Source organism: Tinamus guttatus, unplaced genomic scaffold (assembly GCF_059628265.1).
Source record: "Tinamus guttatus ecotype Peru unplaced genomic scaffold, ASM5962826v1 Tinamus_guttatus_pri_ptg000008l, whole genome shotgun sequence".
Lineage (NCBI taxonomy): Eukaryota > Metazoa > Chordata > Aves > Tinamiformes > Tinamidae > Tinamus > Tinamus guttatus.
The window spans coordinates 1774479-1796554 of NW_028288542.1; the positions used below are offsets into that span (position 1 = coordinate 1774479).

Sequence of the window (22076 nt, forward strand, 5' to 3'; positions counted from 1 at the left end):
GGGTAATATGTTTAATAACAACAGGCTGCTCTGGAAAATGAATTGAACTAATGGAAAAAAAATACACAAAATTATCACTATAGTTCAGAATGGCAATTACCAAAACTATGTTGAAGTGTCAACAGTGCGTTCAATTATCACTGAGAAAAAATAGTTCAGAATCATATTTCGTGATAAAATTATAAAGCCTTTAAAACCTAATACATTAATTCACTAGTTCAGTAATGACAAAAAAGAAATAGATCTGAGGTGTTTTACTTGAAAAAAGATCAGTCTCCAGCTACCAGCAAAGAACAAATATGTGACTCGCATTTTGAATGGGACTATAAATGTGTTTTATCTATCAACACTGATTTCATCATATCCCTTCCAGACACATTCCATGAAACACAAGTGCTAGAACAAGTATCAGGAAGATAAGTAATCATTCAAGGAGATGAAAACACAGTGAATTTTATATCTACTGTATATTACAGTTATTCCAGCAATAAATACAAAGGCAAGATTTTGTATTCAACAATAGCTCACACAACTTTTTAAAATCCATGCTCCACAGGGGAGGGTAATGATGTTCAGGACATTCTCCTTTTAAGGACAGTGAAGTCTACTACAGTAAAACTACTTTGGCTGTATTTGGGTGTACTGGTTAACCAAAAATCAATGTTAAGTTTTGGCATTTGCATAAGCATGGCTAGAAACAACTACAAAATCAGAATTCAAAGTAAAATCTTGGGCTCACTGAAACCAAGTGAACATCTTAATACACTTTCTTCCTGATTTAAATGCATCTTGTAGATAGAAATCTCATATATATGTGCTGCTTTGAAATTTCAATCTGTGGCTATTTTCTTGCTGTGGCTATTTTCGTGCTCACTGTCATGGCCACAAGCAGCCAGACAGTAGTTTGTGGTGAAAAAAACTTTGCTAACCTGGAATCGCTGGAATTTAGTCATAAGCTCCTCAAGTTTCTGGCTCTGTTCCACCAGCTGTGCTGACAACTTCTTCCATCGGCCAATGATCCCCTCGACCTCTGACTGATATTTCTGGCTGACATCTGCAGGGGCTTTCCTGGACATCTCTTCCACAGTGGTGCTGAGATAGTTTAGGCCTTTTTGCTGCTCTTGGTGGGAACATTGTAGAGCCTATGTCAAAAGAACCATAGAGAATTCTAATTCACATCCTATGTAATTCTGAACTTCGCAAACTTCACAAATGACAACTTTGCTAAAGTATTCAATAACAAATTCTACTCGGTGCTTTAGAACATTTTTTCTCCCACAAAATAGAATTTTTAGTTTATGTGAGAATATAACAAGTCTGTATATTTGTTAATTCAGAGAATGATTTCAGATAAGAATTTACTACGGTCCTACTGACTACATTTTCTACAGTATCAGACTACAGATGGAAAAAAAGAATAAACTTAATCAACTTAATAAATACAAAACTGTTTTCATGTACCAAACATTTGACAACTTATTGTCAAAACTTTTTCAATACTCAAATCCCCAGATTTGCTAAATCTATCCTTTGCTTTCTTATAATCTATTTTTTATGTCTGCATGGTCACTACTAATTGGATGAAAGAACATGGTCATTAGCAATCAGATGGTAAAAGAGCATTAAAATGCAGAGAAGCTTTCTACCCACTGGTAAAACTTGTCTCACTTCTGTGTCTGCTTGGAAATCTGACAGAAAATCTGACAAAGCACATGTTGCTTTCTGCAAACCATAAATATTTTCATGTGAGCATTAGAAAACAAAATGGGCTAAATCTTACTTAACTGCTTACTAACTAATACTTAACTGCTAGAACTATATGCAAGGGAATATTTCATACATCGTGAGGACAAAAAAAGCTTTTTTCTTTACAGGCTGAGTATCTTACAAAATTAGTTTCAATGCTGAAGGATAATTTTCAGTTCTTTAACAGTGCCATATAAATAAGTATTCTTTCTCTCCTGACAGTGTTGGTCAAATCCTTAAAGGATAGAAATCATTTAAGATCAACAGACTCATGACTTAGAGCAGATAGCCTGCTTCAATGCTTTTTCTTTAGGAGGTTCTTTCATTGAGTTTGAACACTCACCTTGAGCTCCCTGAGTCTCTGCTCCATGATTTCATATTCGGTGACGGTAACCTGAGGTGTGGAGAGCTTTCTTTCTGACTGCTGAATCCACAAAAGTATAGCATCCATTGTCTCTTTATAGTGTGCTGGAGGCAAACTGTCAAAAACTACATTCAATGGGAAGAAAAGGGAAATAAATTAAATCCTTTCATTTCACTTCAGTCACTTCATTTTTTGTCGAGGTTTTATAAAAGACGTAGCTTTACTGAAGTCAATGGCTATTTTGCAATAGATTGCACAGGATGTTAGGACCAGATTTTTCAAAAAATACGGAAGCAGAAAACTTTCAAAGCATTTATGATATCTCTGTCATTTTATCCATTTTACTATTTGTGCATCATTTTGCTCTCTGGACCTAGGGTCACGCTACAACTTCTATGGTCTAGACAATCACTTTAAATCTAAGTGTCTAGGCGTTCCTGCTTGCACAGGGGGGTTGGACTAGATGATCTCTAGTGGTCCCTTCCAACCTCAACCATTCTGTGATTCTGTAAAGTATATAGAGATCAACAGACAAACAATCACATTTAACCTCAAATCCAATTTCAAAACTGCAGTAGGAAACAGCATTCTCTTTTATGGCCCATATTTGAGTATTTAATGTTTCTGTTCAAGCGAAACGCTCTGGTTAGGACATCTGTTGAAAGTTTAGAAGATGGATCCCTCTTCTACATTAAAGTTGAATTCTACTGAACTGTGCTCATTAAACCAGCATTACAGCTGCCTTAAATAGACAACAGCTGGTGCTGACATGCGTAACACATTAGAGGATTTCCTCCCTCTGCCCTCAACAATTGTTTCCTCTGTAGCCATTGAGAAACGTACAAATAACATAGCTAGCTGAAAATGAAACATTTTCCAATACATTAAGGAGGTATATAAAAAAATATGGAAAATACAGGTAAGTGTTACATAAGTCTGTGATGCTTCAGAAGTAAATGTATTGAAAAAACAATTTAGCTGTCCAAAACCCAATTTTATCAAATTCAGTTAACAAAGTTTTTAAGTGCTAACTAACTTACATATTCATAAAACAGTGCTCGGTAGCTTGTACTGCTGATTTTAACTTTTTTTTTTTTTTGGTTAACCAACTGAATGCTACTTGAAAAAATTTGTATTTTCTGCAGGACCAACTTATTTGAATTCAGTTTCATCTAAGTTCTTCCTCTGTTCAATATCTTGACTAATCTGACTGAACAGAGCTCTCGTGAGTTACAAGAGACAGAATTTTCTTCCATGAAGGACAAGAATTTCTTCCCTTGCGGTATATATTCTTCACCCAGAAAACAATAATAAGATAAACCATTGGAAATACAGAAAACAGGCACTTCCCATCTTATCACTATTCTTATCATCAGGTCTATCAAAATAGTATTTTTTTCTTCCCTTAGAGACATTTGTATTGTTTGTGATTCATTTAATCCAAACAATTCCAACTTTAGAACATGCATTTAAACATCTCCTGCCAAATGAATGGAAATATTATTTTTAATAGCTCAGACATGATAAGGGAGTATACCACTCAACTGTTATTTTAAAAATATGAAATGGAGTTTAGTATTCTGATGTAACCTTTGGCTTTTACAAGTGATAATTTCCTTTTAAATGAAAAATAAACCTTAGGACTAGTGTGCAACTTCAAGCAACTACATAAAAGAATAACTAAAATACCAAAGAGTATCTCAGAATCGATGAAAAACAGGAGATTCACTGTTAACAGTAATCTCCACAGAATTGCCTAAAATTCTGATACCAAAAGTTTCCCAGTAAGAATAAATTAAGAACCAGATGTAGCTAATATTTTCTTCAATTTTAACGAATACATTCTCCACTATTTGAAGGACTAAATAAGAATTGAAGTAGGATCAGAAATATTAATTTAAACTAGTCAGTGGCTTTCTGATTTGCTTATTAAATAATGGCTTCAAACAGCACTTTTAAGTTTAGTAAAAGAATAATAGACAATAATAAAGACAATATAGCAGCTTTTTTACTTCCAACCAAACACATCAATGTATTTTCTGATGAAATGTAAGAAGTATCTGTATTACTTTTGCTACATATGATACCAGTGACTAGACATCAGCTAATTTTAGCTAGCTAAAATTAACACGTTTAGGGGTTCACTGTATTCAGTAAGAATCTCTAAAATCTCTAACAGTCTCTGAAATCTCCATGCAAACTAGCTACCAAAACATACAGACATGTTTATTTTTATAGTAGACTTTCCTAGATCATACTGAGGCTTATGGATAGAAGTGACATGCGGAGCACAGTGTATTAATATGGATTTTGCTATATTATATGACAAATTTAATTGATAAGAAAGCTAGAGCCAAGCTATAGCTCCACTGTGCTCATTACAGGGTTGTATAAATTGTCACTGAAGGAAAAAAAAAAAAAGTTAATGTGAAATAGTAGGATACAGCTGAATACTATTCTACACTTAGGAAAAGCATTTTGGTGGGACAAACAAAACCTTTGCAAGCTTCCAGGACAATATATTTGAAGTTGTTTATTTATTTGAGATTGAAAGTGCTTAAATTTGGAAATTATTTTAGTAAGCTAAAATATTTAAGACATTTGAGACTAAGTAGAATGTACCTTCAATTTCCCACTCAGCTTCCCTGTTTTATTCATCTGACTTCCCAATCAAAATTATTTGCCAAACCAGGAATGAAATGAGATTACAATCACTTCAACCACTATTAAATCACACTGCATATTCTTTCATGTGCATCTTTTATAGTCAGGACAAATCTCATTATTTATCACATTGTTGTGAAAGGAGAAGAAAGGTCATAAATATAATCTATGGGATCATTTCAGTAGAGTCATTCTCTTAAATGAATGATCTGGATCGAATTGCATGTACATTTCCAACAAGAATATCTTCAATAGCACCTGTAACTGTTTAAAAACATGTATTTTTTTCCCTAAAACTTTAGTTTTGCTTATTTTGCTGCATCTTTAAATCTATTAACCAAAGTCCACCACTTAGAAAGGTCCTTTGTTTTTTTCCTGTAGTGACGGGCTTGTAAGAAGCATGAATTCCTTCTCTACCACCTCTTCCACCAGAAGCTATCAAAGTGGAATCTTTAAAAGCCTTATATAATACATTATCAATGTTGTTCTGCAAGTGCTTTAACCCTTCTAATTCTCCATTCATTCACTCTGAAAAGAAATCACGAAGAAAAGCCTTCTCCTGGTTCCATGAGATTTAATATAAAAATATATATTTCTCTAAAGATGTAAAAATTTGCAGGTGATTTTGTTTTCCATACCTATAAACTTGTCATGGAGAAAGCATGTTAAAAGTGACCTATATTATCTAATACAGGTTAATTTCTCATGGCTTGTGTTTTTTTTTCCTTCTTCTTTTTTTTTTTAAAAAAAAAACTAAGGAAATGTATGCATTGGAAAAATAAATTATCTTTATGCTACTTACTAAAATACTATTTTCTCACCTATAGCTCAGATTTCATCTCAAAAGGTAGATTAAAAGAAAGCTAGCAACCAACTTTATCCCTCAAAACCAAATAGAAATTAATATTATACTACTAAATCATAGTTCAACTCTGCTAAACTCTTAAGAATAACTTGCAGTTATGGCATTTACAGTTCAAATGCTTCTTTCTCAAGTAAACAATGATCAGAGTAAAATTAATGTACATACCATAAAAATCTCACCGTCATTTATATCCCATCTCTGAGAGAGTCAAAACAAGTCATCAGTTCAAACTTTACATAAAGACTAAGAAAAGTTACAAACTAAGACTCCAAATGTTTGTCAAAAGGTAAAAAGATTCTATAGCACTTTCTTGAAAAAAGAGGAAAACATCATTTGAATGCAGATGAATGGTTCATCATGAATAATAAGGATAACAACTTCTCCTTTGGGTATTACTGATCCTGCGAACGTAGAATCAAAATATGAAAGGATTTTTCCTTTGACGAATACTCAATTTGCTAAGCAGAGAAAAACATCTATCAATATAACTTGACATTTGCCACTTCCACCTTGTATTTTTAATTCACCAGCCACAAAAGCTAGTTTTTACTTTCTTCAGTTATTTTCTATAGATCTCCCTGCCCTTCCAAGCACCTTTGAGAAGAGTCAGGCCAAGCTGAGAACGTAAGAAGGCTTCGTGCTCAAGACTATCGAGCTGGAGAGAGGTTCACTGCAACCAGACTGAACAATGGGAAAACCTTCATAGAGCTCAGAGCAGTCATAGAGCCACGTACATTTCGGAAGGAATTGGCATTTACCTGCGATGTAGCCTGAACTAGGGAGTATATACCTGACCCTGCTGATGAGAGGGGATGGGAGGCTGACCAGACTGCTCTTGAGAAATCTCTGACATAGCAGCAGCTAATTTCAAAACAAGTAGATACAAAGTTCGACCTCTCATCCTTCAGCAAGGCAATTACAGTGCTAAGAACTACCTTGGGAAATCACATTATTCATATTCAAATTATTCCCATAATTGTCAATGACACTCCCTTGTGTATGCTACTGAATAGCTGAAGTGCTGTCTGACCTCTCTTTTTTCTATATCCCAGCACCAAAGAAATGACGCTGAGTTTGGGAAGAGGGAGCCAGAATGACAGCTAAATCTTCTTCAAAAAGAACAATTAACTATAGATATATCAACACTCTGTGAGGCATGAAAATGGGGTTCTTTTCCTCATAATTTATTAGATGGTATTTCTTTCATAAGCAAAATAGTGAAAAGTCCATGCAGAGAGGATTTTAAAGGATTCATAAAAAGAAATGCTAGTCAAGTGATTGGGGAAAATGTTTGAGAAAAACTGACTTCATCTATTTTTTTTTTTTTTATGAAATCCACTGGACAGCATAAAGAAACTGGTATGCACTCATAAATATTAAAAAAAAAAAAAAAGGAAAGAAAGAAGGCAATCTTCTAGAACTAGAGGAAATCTATATGGGGGAAAAAAAATCCCCGTGAAGACAAACTGGACCAGAATAGAAACTAGAATAAAGACAAGGGATATGTCATTTTCTCTAGTTTAAACCAAAGAAAAGTAGTCACAGACAAGTTCAAACATAGCTTATATATTCTGAGCCTCAGCTTCTGCTTTTTACATTTCCTGATTCTCAAAATCCTTCCTGAAAGAGGATTATACCTAATGTAGTATCCCAAGCATGTCTGTTCCTATGCAAAGCATTATTTTAACTGGAAATTAGCATTCTGGATAAAACCCAGTATAACGTTTTGAAGATAAATAAAATAGAACTGATATAATATTCTCACACAAAATATCACTACAGTTATGTGCTGTATGGAATAAAACAGTCTCATCCTGACAGATCACCCACTTGAGCTGAAGCTCTTGAGATGCAAAGCGGCTGCTGAAAATAAGACTAACTGGACGGACTCACTTTTCCTGGCCACGTAGCATGGGCAGGGCTCATGGCCTAGCCACTTCCCAGGTGTAAATGGACCAGTGACCGTAGTGGAATGGTACTGCGGCTACCTAAAATGCTGCTTTCTGCTCTCCACATATTTAGGATGCTTATCCCCACCCATCCAATGCTGCCTCCACAAGACACCTAATCTATGGGGTTGGACGGCAGACTGGACATGCATCCTGCAGCACAGGAGTGGGAATGAAGGGCAGCAGCCAAGAGCTCTCCAACCAAAGCCTCTGGTTTGTGGAGTTAAAATCCAGGTTATGAACATCGCTTGTCTTAAAGCACGAGCCGACAGTTTAGTTCACAAGGTTTTGCTATAGAAAAATCAGATGAGGCAAACAAAGTACTTTTACACAAAATCAGTTATAGAAGAAAACATTAAGAAGCTGGAATTTACAGTATTTTCTTTTCGGCAGAATATAAAGATGGTTTAGAATCATAAATAAATTTTTTACTCCTTTTCATTCATTTTCTACAGGTCAGCTTTTGTGCGTGTGTGTATGTGTAGAATAACTACAGTAGAACAATAAAAATGCAGTATAGTTGAAAAAAATCTTTTAAAATGGAATCATTCCAAACTGCTCCATTAAAGAACTCAGTAAGAACACTATAAAGATCCACTAGAAGGAGCTAGAACTATGTCCAATTTCAAAACAGTACAGTCATACAGATATCACTGGTTTAAAGGGAAAAACAATTTCTTTCAAGACAGTTCTGTGTTTTTATCTGACACTTTAGTGTTAATTTCATAATCAAATACAGAAAGAATACAATAATTACAAGATACTATATATCTTTAATCAGAAATAAAGTCAAGTTTTGGTACAGCATTTTCTCCCTTTTGAAAAATGCATTTTATAACAAATTATAGTAAATAATGCCATAACTAGCAGACATATAATCCATGCATCAGGGAAACAGCTCAGCACATAATGAAAAACTAGATAGCCCAAAGCAGACACTACTTTTAACAAGCTTATGAAGTTCAGTTCCAATTCTAGACAAGTCTACAGCAGATTCATTGCTGCAATTAAACTCTTTTCTCTCTACTGACAGAGATAGAGACAGCTCTGTTTTATAATCCAAATAAACTATGACTGTCTCGTGTTGCTGAGAAATATCATTAAATCTGACCATATACATGCTGTCAAGGGAAGACTTGATGCTAGGACAATGCTGAGTGTAAATTTTGTTTGCAAATAATTTATATTCCCTTGCTTTCATATTATTTATTATACTACAAACATTATACTGAACATTTCTGAAAGATTAATTTGTTGAAAAAAAGACTATCAAAACTGCACTATTTGTTTTGCATGATAAAATTAAATACAAAAGCAGGAAAGAAGGAAAAGATACACTTTTTGTGTTACTCAGGTAAATTAACTTCTTGCCATGAATACTTACTGGTCTGTAGCTGCTTTTCTCTAGCATGCATGTCAGCAAGTATTTGTTTGAAATGGCTGATGAAAGCTGCAAGGTCAGCATCCAGAAACACTGGCCCTTGTTCTCTTTCTTTCAGTGCTTGACTTTGAGCCTTTAGCCGTTCAATTTGAGGCTGAAGTGTTGATAAGCGGATGATTTCATCCTGTACATTCAAATAAAAAAATAATCAAAATAAAGACATCCTACAAATGATCTTTTTTTGCCATGAAGTCACTAGTGTTTCAATACTCATAAAATTTGTTTTACTTCCAACTACAGGAGTAAAACTGAAAGCAAATCCCAGCAGCATTTTTAATCTTTTTTTTTTTCTTTTCACAAACCAGTATTTCTACTCTCAGTATAATGCTCTTACAATTTTTGAAGTAACTTTCATATGTGATTACCATTTAAGCACTGCAATGCTCAAAGAAAGTACACAGAATTTATCCTGAACCCATCTCTCTTTCTTACATAACATTTACATTAATAGCATGAAGTGATAAAGAAGTAGAGATGCACAGTGATATTTGCAGCCTCACAGAAATATGTTGTAGGCTGTGCTATTATCCCTTCTGGAGATCCTGTACTCACTGAGGCACTTGCAAATATTAAGTAAAAAGAAAAGTGAAAATGGGTAAGAGTGGCCCTAAGAGAAACTGTTTACAAGAAAATGGATAACTCCTGCAAGAACAAAGGCAGTTTGGGAATTAATGAAAACAGAAAACAAAACAAAAACAAAACAAAAAAGAAAAAAAAAAGGTATGAGCAGGTCTAAATTTGGTTTTCAAACATTGTTCACAGTTTGAGAGTATCTGGAACCAGGGATTTTGTGACAAACTTCTGTAAGTGTGTCATACAGTTTATAGTTTGTTACTACATCTCCAATCACATATCAGATTAATGTCAAACAATATTAGCTTGTGGGCGAGTGTAGGCACTCAACATTTATGCCCCTCCTCAGAGGTTAAGCAGATTTCTAAAACAGTATTGTATTTATGCTCCCTTCAAAAACCTTCATGTGATCAAAGGCAAGATAAAAGCAGAAGAGTGACTGTCATGACATGATTCTCTCAGAGCTGTCTACAGTAAAGGAGACAAGCTTTTACGGTTGTGCAGCATGCAACTGAAGGTGATAAGCAACAGTTTCTTAATGAAGAACCAAAGAAGTAAAGCCTTGAAGAAGAAAATAGTTGTGTAGGTGCCAAGTTCCCTAACATTAGGCATCTAAATATCTTGAAGTAACTTCACATTTGGGGCTCACTTTTAAATATTCACATATGATGTTCCATTGCCTCTTTTTATTGAACATCATTGTTTCCTTTCCTGGAATATATATTGCCAATATTTGTCTTGGAAAGGTAAGAAGATCATTTTCTACTTTTATATTCAAATCTTTTGCCATGATCCAGCCAAGTGTTGGGACACAGATGAGGCTCAATATAACAAAAAAACTTAAAAATTCTCTAACCTTGCACTTTTCCAATCGTGTTTTTACTGTAGCAGGATCTGTTATTGGTGTGGGTTGTGCTTTCAGCCAGTTTTCTGCAGTAACTGCAGTCTGCTCCAGTTGCTGCAGCTGGGAGTAGAAGTCAATGATGCTATTTTGGTACTCCAGCCATGCCAGTCTTTCACTCAGCAACTGACAGAACTCAATCCAGCGACTCTTCAGTTGTTCTGAGGCTTGTCTGATATTATCAGCATTAAGGCCCTCTAAAAAGAAAAGAAGAAAAGTTGTCAAAGACAACTAAGTCACAAAGAAAAAAAAATCACAATTCAATTTCTGTATCTGAGAACTTATAAACTCAGGTAATGATTTATCATTAAATAACAGCCCTGAAAACATAGATGTTGTATTGTTGTATATTAGTGGAGCAAGCATTTCAAAAGTACTTTAAGTTTCTCTCAGGGAATTTTGGTTGCTCTGGGAATGAATTATAAAGTGCATTCAAGTAACAGAATGGGAATAAGCAGAAAGTGGAGATACAATATATAACTAAAATTGCTATAAGAATTAAGAATGCCTAATGGTTGGATAGTGAACACAACAATTAGGAGTGTTGGGGTTTAAAGAGTTTTAGGTGATCTAGATACAAAAGACTAATTTCGAATGAATGTAAACTAGATTCCTCAGCTATTTTGGTGTTTTTTAACAATTCAACTCTTAAGTTTTGGGTTACATGCTATTTTAGGAAATAATCATATACACTGAAGCATGACCATACCGCTCAGATCAGATTTCCACGTAGGCCAGTCCTGTGTGTCTGACAGTGGCCACCAGGAGACATTCAGCCAAGCTCAGGAGTTAAAAAAGCCTAGGACAATCTGGCTATTTTCAGCCAGGGGTTGTTTTTACTAATGTACATTGCCTATTTCCATTTACTGCTCATTATTAAATTAAGGTTCATGAGGGAAAAGTGACCTTAGTTATTACAGACAAGAAGATTTTTTGGAATTAATTAGAGCCAAAAGAGCTCTGTATACTGTGTGAAGAGAAGAAGGCAATGCAGATCAAGGATGAACTGAGAGGTCTTACATCATTTGTAATTTCTCAGAAATTTAGCACTCAGGTCAAGTTAAAAACAATATTATCAAAAGTATCTATTTTATTTTTCAGGGCAAGTTTATATATAATCCCAACCTCTCTTTACTGGCATGACTTATAATGATACATATAGCAATAGGACTATGTATATAGTAATAGAGCAGTTAAAAAAGCTACATTATTATAAAAATCATCAAATTCAGGGTTTATTTTTGGGGAGTATTTCCTAAAACCAAGTTTAGACACAAATAAGACAAAAAACTTCAGACCTATATATGTGATTTTTGGCATGCCTGTGATATGGTTTATATTATGCTTGCATCCCATACTCTCAATCTACTCCAAAATTTCTTTACTGGACACACAAAAATAGGAAAGTTCATCTGCAATTGTTGAGGGTAGAAGTTGGAAAATGGTATCCTAACTGTAGCTAAATGCTAAAGTGATCTGAGTTTATATTAAATTTTCCAGGGAGTTACTCTAATGCATGCTCTTTGGTAAATCATGCTAAGCACTCGGCTGGGATCACACACTGTCTGCTGTGGAGCTTCACTGCTCCCTGGCAAATGCCAGTGCGGATTCAGCTCAGGGCTGTTGCATTCAGCATCCCTTGGAAACAGCCCGCTTGGAAGCAGGCTGTGCAGTACCTGATAGCAGCTCTCTGGACATGTTCTGCTTCTGGGATGCTGCTGTAGCCAAGCAAATTGTACACGATTGCACAGAGTACAAGCAAAAATGTAGAAAGATAGGAGGCCCAGCACGACTGAGGTGTAGTGGCAATTGCTGCGGTTGCAGAAGCTACATGTACACACTACACTGCATAAACTGGATGGCATAGTTTAATGGCTGATCAAAGGCATAAAATGAAGCTTATAAAGCATAAGGAGGTAAATAGTATTTTGGCACATCTTAAATAGTAAAATCCATCGGTGGTCTTATCTTTTTTCTTCTCTTTTTTTTCTCTCTAATCAGCCGATGTGGTATGCAAAAAAAAGCATTTCTTAACGCTTTTTTTTTTAAGAAAAAAACATTTTCTTAATGTTTAATGTCTATTTAAAAGAGAGTGATATGTGAAAAGGCACCATAAAGCTGAATGGCACAGTATGTCTGAATAAAAATAATCAAAGTTGACCACTCAGATAATAAATATCACCAACAGCAATAATAAACACATGTATGGGAGAGCAGCTGTTAATTATGCTGCATTTCAGCAATTGCTTCTTTCCAGTTGTGACTCTGGTTATAAAAACACTGTATACTCATAAAAGAGAGCAGATATCCTTGATGTTGCATTCATCACTACCTCTGTGCACTGGAAGATCCTAGGAGTTTGCAGAAGAGATTAAAAGACCATTTTCACTCATTCTTCCCTTCCTCCCGTCTACACTGTCACAGTCTTCAAAGTACTCTTAGATGAGATTATGATTACCAGGGAAGGATGCAGTCATGGATTTCCCTTAAATTGTAATACTTTTCTCTGTAACACTTTTTTTCAAGGATTCAGAGAGCATTTTGCTTCAGATCAAAATTTAGACTCTTCAGATCCTCTTTTCTTCCATTTAGTCCTCTTCCCTCCCTTAATGTAACATTTAAATATGTGATTTTTAAAAAAGTTGTACCCAAACTTTGAGTCTACATGTGATTTCAGAAGCCCAGAGACCAACAAAGAGATGCTTTTGCTGCTCACCTAGCTTAAGTAGGAAGCACAGAACTGGAATGGTGCAGAGCTGCGCAGCCATTGCAGACGAGCACCTCCACACGACTTTACACCTCTCACCTCATGGCCACTAGAAACTAAATTCTTGTTTTTCTGGCTTTCACTTAAGTAATGTATCTACACAATACAATTCAAATTGGTATATCAATTGATTCAAACTTTAATCCAGAACTAGAACTTGTCCACATCTTCACATTTGATGTATTTTGAAGAGTTAGTCCTCTTTCTTTCTCAAAATGACAAATTAATAGCTATTTGGACAGTTGATGCAATGAAAGTAAAATTAAATAGGTGAAAATCTAAAATTTGAAACTTGATTTCAAAGCATGTATTGATTCCTTTATTATCTTTAACAGTTATATCAACCAACATTTTTCAATCATGACATTAACATCAATCCTATTATTCTGTTTCACTCACAGCAGGGAGATATACGGAATGTTGACAATCAAGTGAAGGAACACTGTAAAACCTATTCTCTGGTAAAACATTATTATTTTATGAATAATGGCTCACAATCTTTTCATGTTTAATATTCTAAAAGCTCCTGATATAATCAGTGAATAAATATATTGTACCCCGAGGAAACAAATCATTACCTGAAGTGCATCCATTAATTTTATTACCTGTGTATCGCACATAACAAATTGTGTTTGAATATTTTTAATTGCACAGCACCTTACATGCAAGTACTTTGGAATTGCCACTTAATATGAAGTATACCTTATTAAGTGCATTTATAATTTACTATGGATCTATGATAGAATAAACTAATAGTATCTGTATTTTTATAGCTTTTGACTCATAATCATATGTGAAATGGTAACTCACAATGAAATAAGATAATAAATTTCCTCCTTAGAACAGTGGCACTTGTTAGTGTTTTATCATAAAAAAATCTTTTCTATTATTTACTTTAGTGTTTCCTATCAAACGTCTTGGGGTACCCATTTTGATGCACTATTTATTTTTTCCTAAACCGTTATACTAATCAAATGTCCATTCAAACTCCTGAACCACTTCACTGCTTCATAAGCAGATTTGTTTCTATTTTAGTTTAAAAAATGGAAAAGAGGAGATGCAAGTTTTCTTTGTGTATGATGGCAGACTTTGTAAGCTTCTTTAAAAGCATGAGCAAGGAGAGGGAGAGCAAAGCCCATGCCAAAGATGGTGTTTGGTAAAAAGTTATCCACCAAAAGAAGCGATGGCTTCCCCTGCAATGGGAAACCTTCTTCCTACAGCACTATCCCAACAGATACATGCTTATGAATATAAGAATAGCAACCATGTCTAGGGTCACAGTTCTTTCTAGAGCAGAATCCTTTTGCTGACAGTGGCTGAAAGCATTTATGTAAGAATACAGTCCTTTAGAAGCACACTACTGCAGATTTTTCCTCTGTGCTAAAGAACACAAAAAGTGATCTTATATAAACTTCCCCATTTTCTGTACGATTTGAATCCTATTTTTCATTTTTTCCCCTCCCATCACAGTAAAAATAAAAGAAAATAAATTCAAATGATCTAGTAATGAAATTCACCATTTCTCAGAACATCTCTCTTCTATGTATCAGATCTCTTCATCTCTTGCATTTTTCATCTCTTACACTCAAATTTTTGTTTATAGGCAAAGAGGATGCATACTGCAGTCTTTTAACTACAGATTATACTATACAGGCATGGCAATGATCAATTATTTCACTGAAGAGTTTCCCTAAAGCAAATATCACATGTAAATTCTGATTGCAAAAAGTTTAAAAGGTCTTTCATTGAAGATAGCTTTATACATCTTCCCTCCACTACATGTTAAACACAGATAGAAAAAATCTCACAGACAGAAAAATGCACTTTAAGTCTTGTTCCTTCCCACTCTGTGAAAGAGAGTTCTAGCACTGGAAGAGGAAGGTATTTACGTTTAGTTAGTCTGCTTGGTTGAACTTTATTTTAGAGGTTCAGTAAACAAACTTTCCTGTGCTGTACTCTTTCCTTTCATTTCTAGTGAGATGAGAAAATTCAGATATCAACAAAAGTAACCAAGAGACGAAGGCTGCATATCCCAAACAACTTTCAACAAGCTCTATAGACACTAAAACTGCTTATCTGAGTTACTGTGGAAAATGTAAGGCTGCTGTTCATTATAGTTTGAGACGTAGGATTAATGTTGAGCTACTTGTTTATATGTCTTTTAGTTCAACAACCAGACTTATTCTCACTATTTGTAATTGCATAAGACCAGAATAAAAGGGAACTCCTTGTACTTAAAAGGTTGAACAACTTCTACACACTAAGTGTAATTCAATAAACACCTAGCAAGATACAATATTTTCTTAAAATCATCTTACAGTTTACCTCAACTGATGTTACTTATTAAATTCTACTGGGTACTACTTTCACCTCACGGTGATTTTTGCATCTTTTAACCATTTAATATACTCTCTTCAGATGGCCTTTGAGACCGTGGAGGACCTGTAAGCCACAAAAACATTTCAGGCTTAAAGGCTGGAGGAGTCATTTTCCTTCCCAGTGAGCTGTTTATTCCCTAAAACAATCACATACACACCAAAGGAGATTTAATTCCTACAGACATCTAACCTTCTCCAGCCTGTCAACCCTGCTAGAATATTCTTGAGACCAAGGTTGCCCTTATACATCACAGGTATCTGGAGTTCACAGCAGTTTTCAGGAAATAGGTTTAGTTATGTTGATTTAACTAGCCTACCCTGTGGCCATCTCCCAACTGAGACACTTGCTTTCTTAAAAAACAAAACAAAACAAAACAAAAAACTATACACAACTCTTCCAGCCACAAGATCACAACATCTGTAAGCACACATCCCTGGACTGAAGGAGAGAGAGAGGAAGAAAAAAAAAGGGAAGAAAAAAAAAAGGAACCCTGAGCTAAAACCAATCCTTCCTACTGAGGAAGGAAATGTTAATCTACTTGATACTGGACACAGCAGGTAATGAGGCACAGGAAAAGCAATATACTGTGCTAGGGTGTTCTACAACTAAAATGGAAGCTGGTCATTTGAAAATACTAATTTAAACTAATAAAACCGAAGTTGCAATTCTGAAGATGCAGGTCTGCATCTGGCCCAAGGAAGGGCGGGACATCATTAAATGGCCCTACACAGACCTCGGACCCCAAAAAGCACCTTGACATGCCAGCACACAACTGTGAAATACCATATTAAATACTCCTATACAACCAATACTGCCAGGCAGAAACTATGACAAAAAAAAGTTACAGATATTTTGTATGTGTTCAATCATGGAAAATGCTGCCTAAATGATTTCACAGAAAGCACAAACCAACTCCTTTCAGACTATTCAGTGAGTCTGGTAAGAGAACCCCTTGTAATAGTTATTAAAGGAATGTGATGGTAACTAAATACCCACTGAATGAATGCCAGGGTGGCCAACTGCAAAATGTTTAAACATAAGCAAGATACTCTATGGTTTTCATCAAATTTGTTTAGCTAGATTAATTAGTATCTGAAAGCCTAAGCATTCCATCATTAGCATTAAAATTCTTGGTTCTTTATTATAACAACTTAAAAATAAATATTCTGAAGATCAATGAATTTAACCTTTGTTTTTTGGTATACAACTCAATATGACAGAAGTTGGCCTATGTTTAATATTTTATTGAAAAACTAGACATTCTTTAATATAAAGAATAATGATACAACATACAATTTTACTTCCATCTATTGCTGAGTTTTCTTTTTTTCTTTAAAAGCATCCAGAAGTTCAAAAACTTGATATGATAAAATATTAAAATTTGGAATGGAAAAATCAATGATAAAAATGGAAACTTACAATTAATTTTTTTAAAGTTTGCATAATATTTGACATTTATTATATTTGAAAAGCCAAATTCCAAAAAGCTCTTCCAAAACCCAGAAAATGTTTATATTTATCTATAATACAAAATATTCCATCATTATGTATATTACAAAATATACATTGTATATTATAACAAAGGTCAGAAAACACTTTTAAAAATTGTCCAGAGTACTGCCTTCAAAGCATTCTCTGAAATAACTCAGAAAAGCTAATATACCTTCCAAAGCTTAGCATAGTCAGAAAATAAGATTACAACTTAAGTCTGTATGCAGAACAGATTGCTAATATACAGTTCATTACTGTGAACACATTTTACACACATTTTTCTTCATGGCACTGAAGTTATAAGATTTCTTCTCTTTTTTAATTAAAAGCTTTAACATTCAGAAATAATAAAGAAATATACGGCAATGTTGCTATGCTGTTCCATTTACACAGTATTTGCTAATATAATTCTTGCAATAAATATGAACTTGTGTGTTTATCAAATCCCTAAGAAGCTTATCTAAATCAACTCCCATGTAATTACCATTCACCATCTGTTCCACCAGGGCCTCAGCTGATCTGCTGGCATCTTGCAGTTTTCTGTACTTCTCAGGCTTTTCTCGCTGGATGGCCTGCAGCATGACAGGAAAGGTGAGTATTTCAACAGAGGGATTTTGAAGAAGAAAACAATTAATCTCAGGGATGTCTTCTGACTTCTTGAGATCATTTAACCTGTTTCATTGCCCTGCTAGCCTCCCGATTTGACAATCACACAACACTGGACAGAATGTTAGGAAAAAAATCAGTCATAAAAGTCAAATACATAAATTGAGAATAAAAGCACAACAGATTTGACAAATGTCACATGTTGGTATTTTACACACAAATAAAACATACAAATGAAGAGCTATTCAAAGCCCAATATTTCAAAATTATATATATTCAATAGCATTTAGCTGTGAGGGAATAGATTTGCTCATTTCTTATGCATACACCCTCTATTCCTATTTGTATTGGTTAAAATCAAAAATATTAAGCAAATCACAGGGTTTCATAGCATACTGCAGCAGTGTGCCCATATACCATTGGATTGCTTATTTTACTGTCTTTTTGGGAAAAAAATATAAAATGTGTATTACAGCATAAAATATCTAACTTATATATTAACATATAAAATAGACATCCATATGTAAGGCACCAAATAGGAGTGACAGCTCCAGAATTAACCCAGGCTTACAGTTATGTATTGGCCTTAATGCTCCCATTCACCTTTCTAAAGTGAATAATCTCCCATCCCCATCCAGCCATGCAGTCAACCAAAGGTAACTGGTAAAGCTGCAGGATATAGTAGGAGTTCCTAATTTCATCTGGGTTAGTAAGAATACGCATGGAAAGCAAATATATTTTAGACCTGACAGTCCTTCTATGTTGTCTTGTAATTCACATTCTCAAGTCACACCACTGATTTTACCTACTGAATTGTTTAGATGTCATTCAGTTGCCCAGAATTTCTTGTTTAGTTCAGGAAAAACAGAATATAGCCATACTCAATTAGACACCAAGAAATGGAAGGCTGCATACCTCCCAGATACCCTGCCCAGTGTGTACTCCCCATAACTCAAGAGTACCTCAGTTTATCATGGCACATACTCGTGTACAAAAAAATATGCCATGGCAAATCCTACATGATGTGTATGGGAAGACAACACTAAGCCTGGCTAGGGCTTCTTAGTGTGGCTGACCACCCCAGACTTGCTGATCACCTTCTTTATTTCTACAGCCAACTCACATGTACTTGATGTGACTTGTGTCTTAAGGTGAAAAGGTTGAAAAAGAAGCCAAACAGAAAGCTCACTTAAGTAGGTGTCTAAGAATGCATTTAGTCACTTAAATTTGATAATACTAATTTTAGAACACACTGGTATATCTGGGAAGAAGAAAATATAAATACAAAAAATATAAAAAATATACTTAATAGTATATAGAAGAAAATATAAAAAAATCACTTAAAATTACTTTTTAAGTGTAATGTCTTCATTTTAACAAATTTCTGTGCTTTGTAGTTAGAATGGCATATTGTTTAAACAATAAAAATTCTGTGAAATATCAGTTATGCCAAATACTGAAATTGTGAATCTTCTTTACTTGTTTAAAATTGGACTCATTTCTATACAGGGAACATGCAAAATTATAATAATTTCCTAGGAAAATAACTCTAGGGTCTTAATAGGGAAAAATGGAGAACTTTCCTTATTTTGCCTAAGCATTAAATTTTTGAATATGGAAGATAAAACTGGGGAAAGAAGAATGAATTTATAGAAAGGCTCATACACAAGAAGAACATGGACAATGCCCCTGTTTTTTTTGAGCGGTGAGGAGAAATTTGGAAGTTTAAATAGGCATTTCCAGTTAACTTTGCATATGTCCACAGCCTACTTATAGATGCCATCCATTCATGCATATGGAAAAGGTTAAAGGCCAGTCCTTCTAGCAATAAGTCAAAGCTCCCTAAAACTTGGCAATATAAATTTGTATAAATAACACATTTTTAAAAAAGAGCATATAGAGAAGAAGGAATATTTTACATTTTACAAGGATTCCATTTATTATATTCCTAAACTCTCAAGGAAACTTTGCAAAGTTGAATCCTACTGATTTAAAATTAATGTATCATTCATTTTTTTAGGTATTGTAGGTCAAAATCTTCTAACATTCTACTATTCCACTGCACAATTTAAGTATTTTTCCAAAATTCAAAAAGATCTCTTTTACTAAGCCCCTGCAGAATTTCAAATTAGTTAGGGAATCTTAATTAATCCTTCTCTGTCTATAATGCCAGGTATAATTAGCAAAAGTCTAACTATAGAAAACGCAAAGGAATCATAAAAACACTAAAATATACTGAAAATAATCTTACTCCGTCTGTAGCACCAGATGTGTAATTATCATGAGTGTGGCAGTAGTGAACACAAAGGAATCATTAAAAAATGAAATATACAGAAATAACTTTGTTGAAATATAAAAATGACATGACATTGACGCCTGTGGCACTGAACCCTTCTATGTCCAGTAATATACCATTTGTCCACGAAAATGTGGAGAAATTTCTGTATCTCCAGAAAAAAAATAATGTTTCAAAGTCCTGATAGAAGTAAGAGCACTATATGTGAAGCACTTAAATATTAAAAAAAAAGCAAAATACACTGAACTTCTGTCCATTGTTTTTGTGTAATTAGGATACACTATGAAAAGTGAGCACTAGCATTCAGGCAATGGTTACAGGAAGACCTATGATTACATAAAAAACATACTGCTAGCCAAAGACTAAGCCAAAAAGGACAGTAAGACTGTCCTCTTTTTCCTCATGCAAAAAGAAATTTGGGGACAAATTACGTTATTTGGGGAGGAAGGAGAAAATTCACCTTGCCTACTTCCACTGTTTTACTGTCCTCCCTTCAGTAGTTTGCTGAACCCACAAATTTTGTCTTAGATTTCTAAGCTCCTTAGAGCAAGAACTTCCATAAGCAAATGTAACGTGGCTAGAAATGAATGGAGGAGGAGTCCTGTGAATACCTCTCATTTATCTCCTCAGCTCTGCTTCATTCACTTCCTTTACTGGGACAGTACTTCAGATTTAGGTTCATTCATGACATAAGAAAAGCTGGAATAAATTTGAGGGGAGGACTGTGACATTTGTAAATTTAGTGTACACTGCAATTGTAATACTCTTCTGATGAAAGGTTGCTGAAAACATGAAACTTAAAATCTAATTAAATTAAAATAATAAAACCTAATTTTCCCTTTTAATGCTTTTTATAAAAACAAAGAAAAAATATAACTAAAAGGATACATTTATAGAGTTCATTTCAGTTGGAGATTAATTCTCTTTGAAAACTATTTTGTAACTGGCAATAAAAATATATAATGACCTGGATTTAACTGTACATTATTATATTTGATTCAATGATACTAAAAATTCTTCTTTTGCTAAATGCCAGCTGAACATTAATGGGCTAATTTCACAACATTCTCAGAGTTTTATTTGACCCTAAGATTTTATTTGGCATTAAATGACTTAATAACCTAGACACAGTGATGTTCTAAGGCATTCAGATGCTATTCATGTTAAATCAAAATCCTACTTTGTGAGCTCCGTGGAAGGATGTAGAGTAGGAGAATTCCCTAACCTCTTGTGAGCCTGATCAATTACCCCTGTGGGCAGGAGATGGCAGCATTATCATCACTGACTTTAATAGTAATTTGGCTTTCAAACATCCTGGCCCAACAAGGCATGTCTGGAAAAGGTCACTAAAAGAAAACAAACAAAGGAGAAATGGGCATTTGAGAATGTCAAGAGAACACATTTAATTGTCTGGGATATTTAACATTTTTCCTTAAATTGGGTTCTTATATTTTTCCCTTTGATATTGAATTTCCAGATGCTTCTTAGCTACCATATCTCCTTTTAAGGTGGTTTTGAGCTTACAAATGCATAGTCTCAAAACTGACTTCTTATTAAAAAGGGTTTTATGACTAGTAAGTTTTAATTTTTTCCACCTGAACTTTCATATATTTGGACATACGATAACAAAGCTTCGTGAAGGTCATTACGGCTTAAAGGACACAAAAACAGCCCAAGTCATTGGTGGGTCTGTTTTAAGTAAAATAAACATACCAAGTGAAAAATGTTAACAGTGTGATGCAGCTATGTTTATGGCATAATTACTTGGATACCTTCATTGAAGCAATATGGAGTAATATGGCTGTCCCACATGCAACTTTTATACCTATGGTGCCTACTCTCTTTGGCCAGGCAAGGCCTTCATCTTGAGGTTGCAGAGGGCTACAAATACTGTTGCCTCCCCCCAGATGTAGGGATGGATTTTCTGTGCATATCTAATATATTCAATCTGTACAGTGCATCTGTCAAAAGCTAAATTTCCTGCCAGTAGCTCAAGAGCAGCTGCTTTAGCGAACATTTCATACAGCCTGCTCT

General features: G+C 34.5%; 1 protein-coding gene across 7 annotated transcripts in view; it reads right to left on the bottom strand.

The window, feature by feature from the left end:
- DMD (dystrophin) overlaps positions 1 to 22076 on the bottom strand; it is a 1078552-nt gene that overhangs the window by 666059 nt on the left and 390417 nt on the right. For all 7 annotated transcript variants that reach the window (XM_088521823.1, XM_088521851.1, XM_088521829.1 and 4 more), the window contains exons 18-22: positions 17625 to 17712; positions 10459 to 10700; positions 8973 to 9153; positions 2090 to 2235; positions 930 to 1142 (exon numbers count right to left, since the gene is read on the bottom strand). In XM_088521823.1, the coding sequence (XP_088377949.1) occupies positions 930 to 1142; positions 2090 to 2235; positions 8973 to 9153; positions 10459 to 10700; positions 17625 to 17712 (870 nt within the window). The remainder of the gene's footprint in view (positions 1 to 929; positions 1143 to 2089; positions 2236 to 8972; positions 9154 to 10458; positions 10701 to 17624; positions 17713 to 22076) is intronic.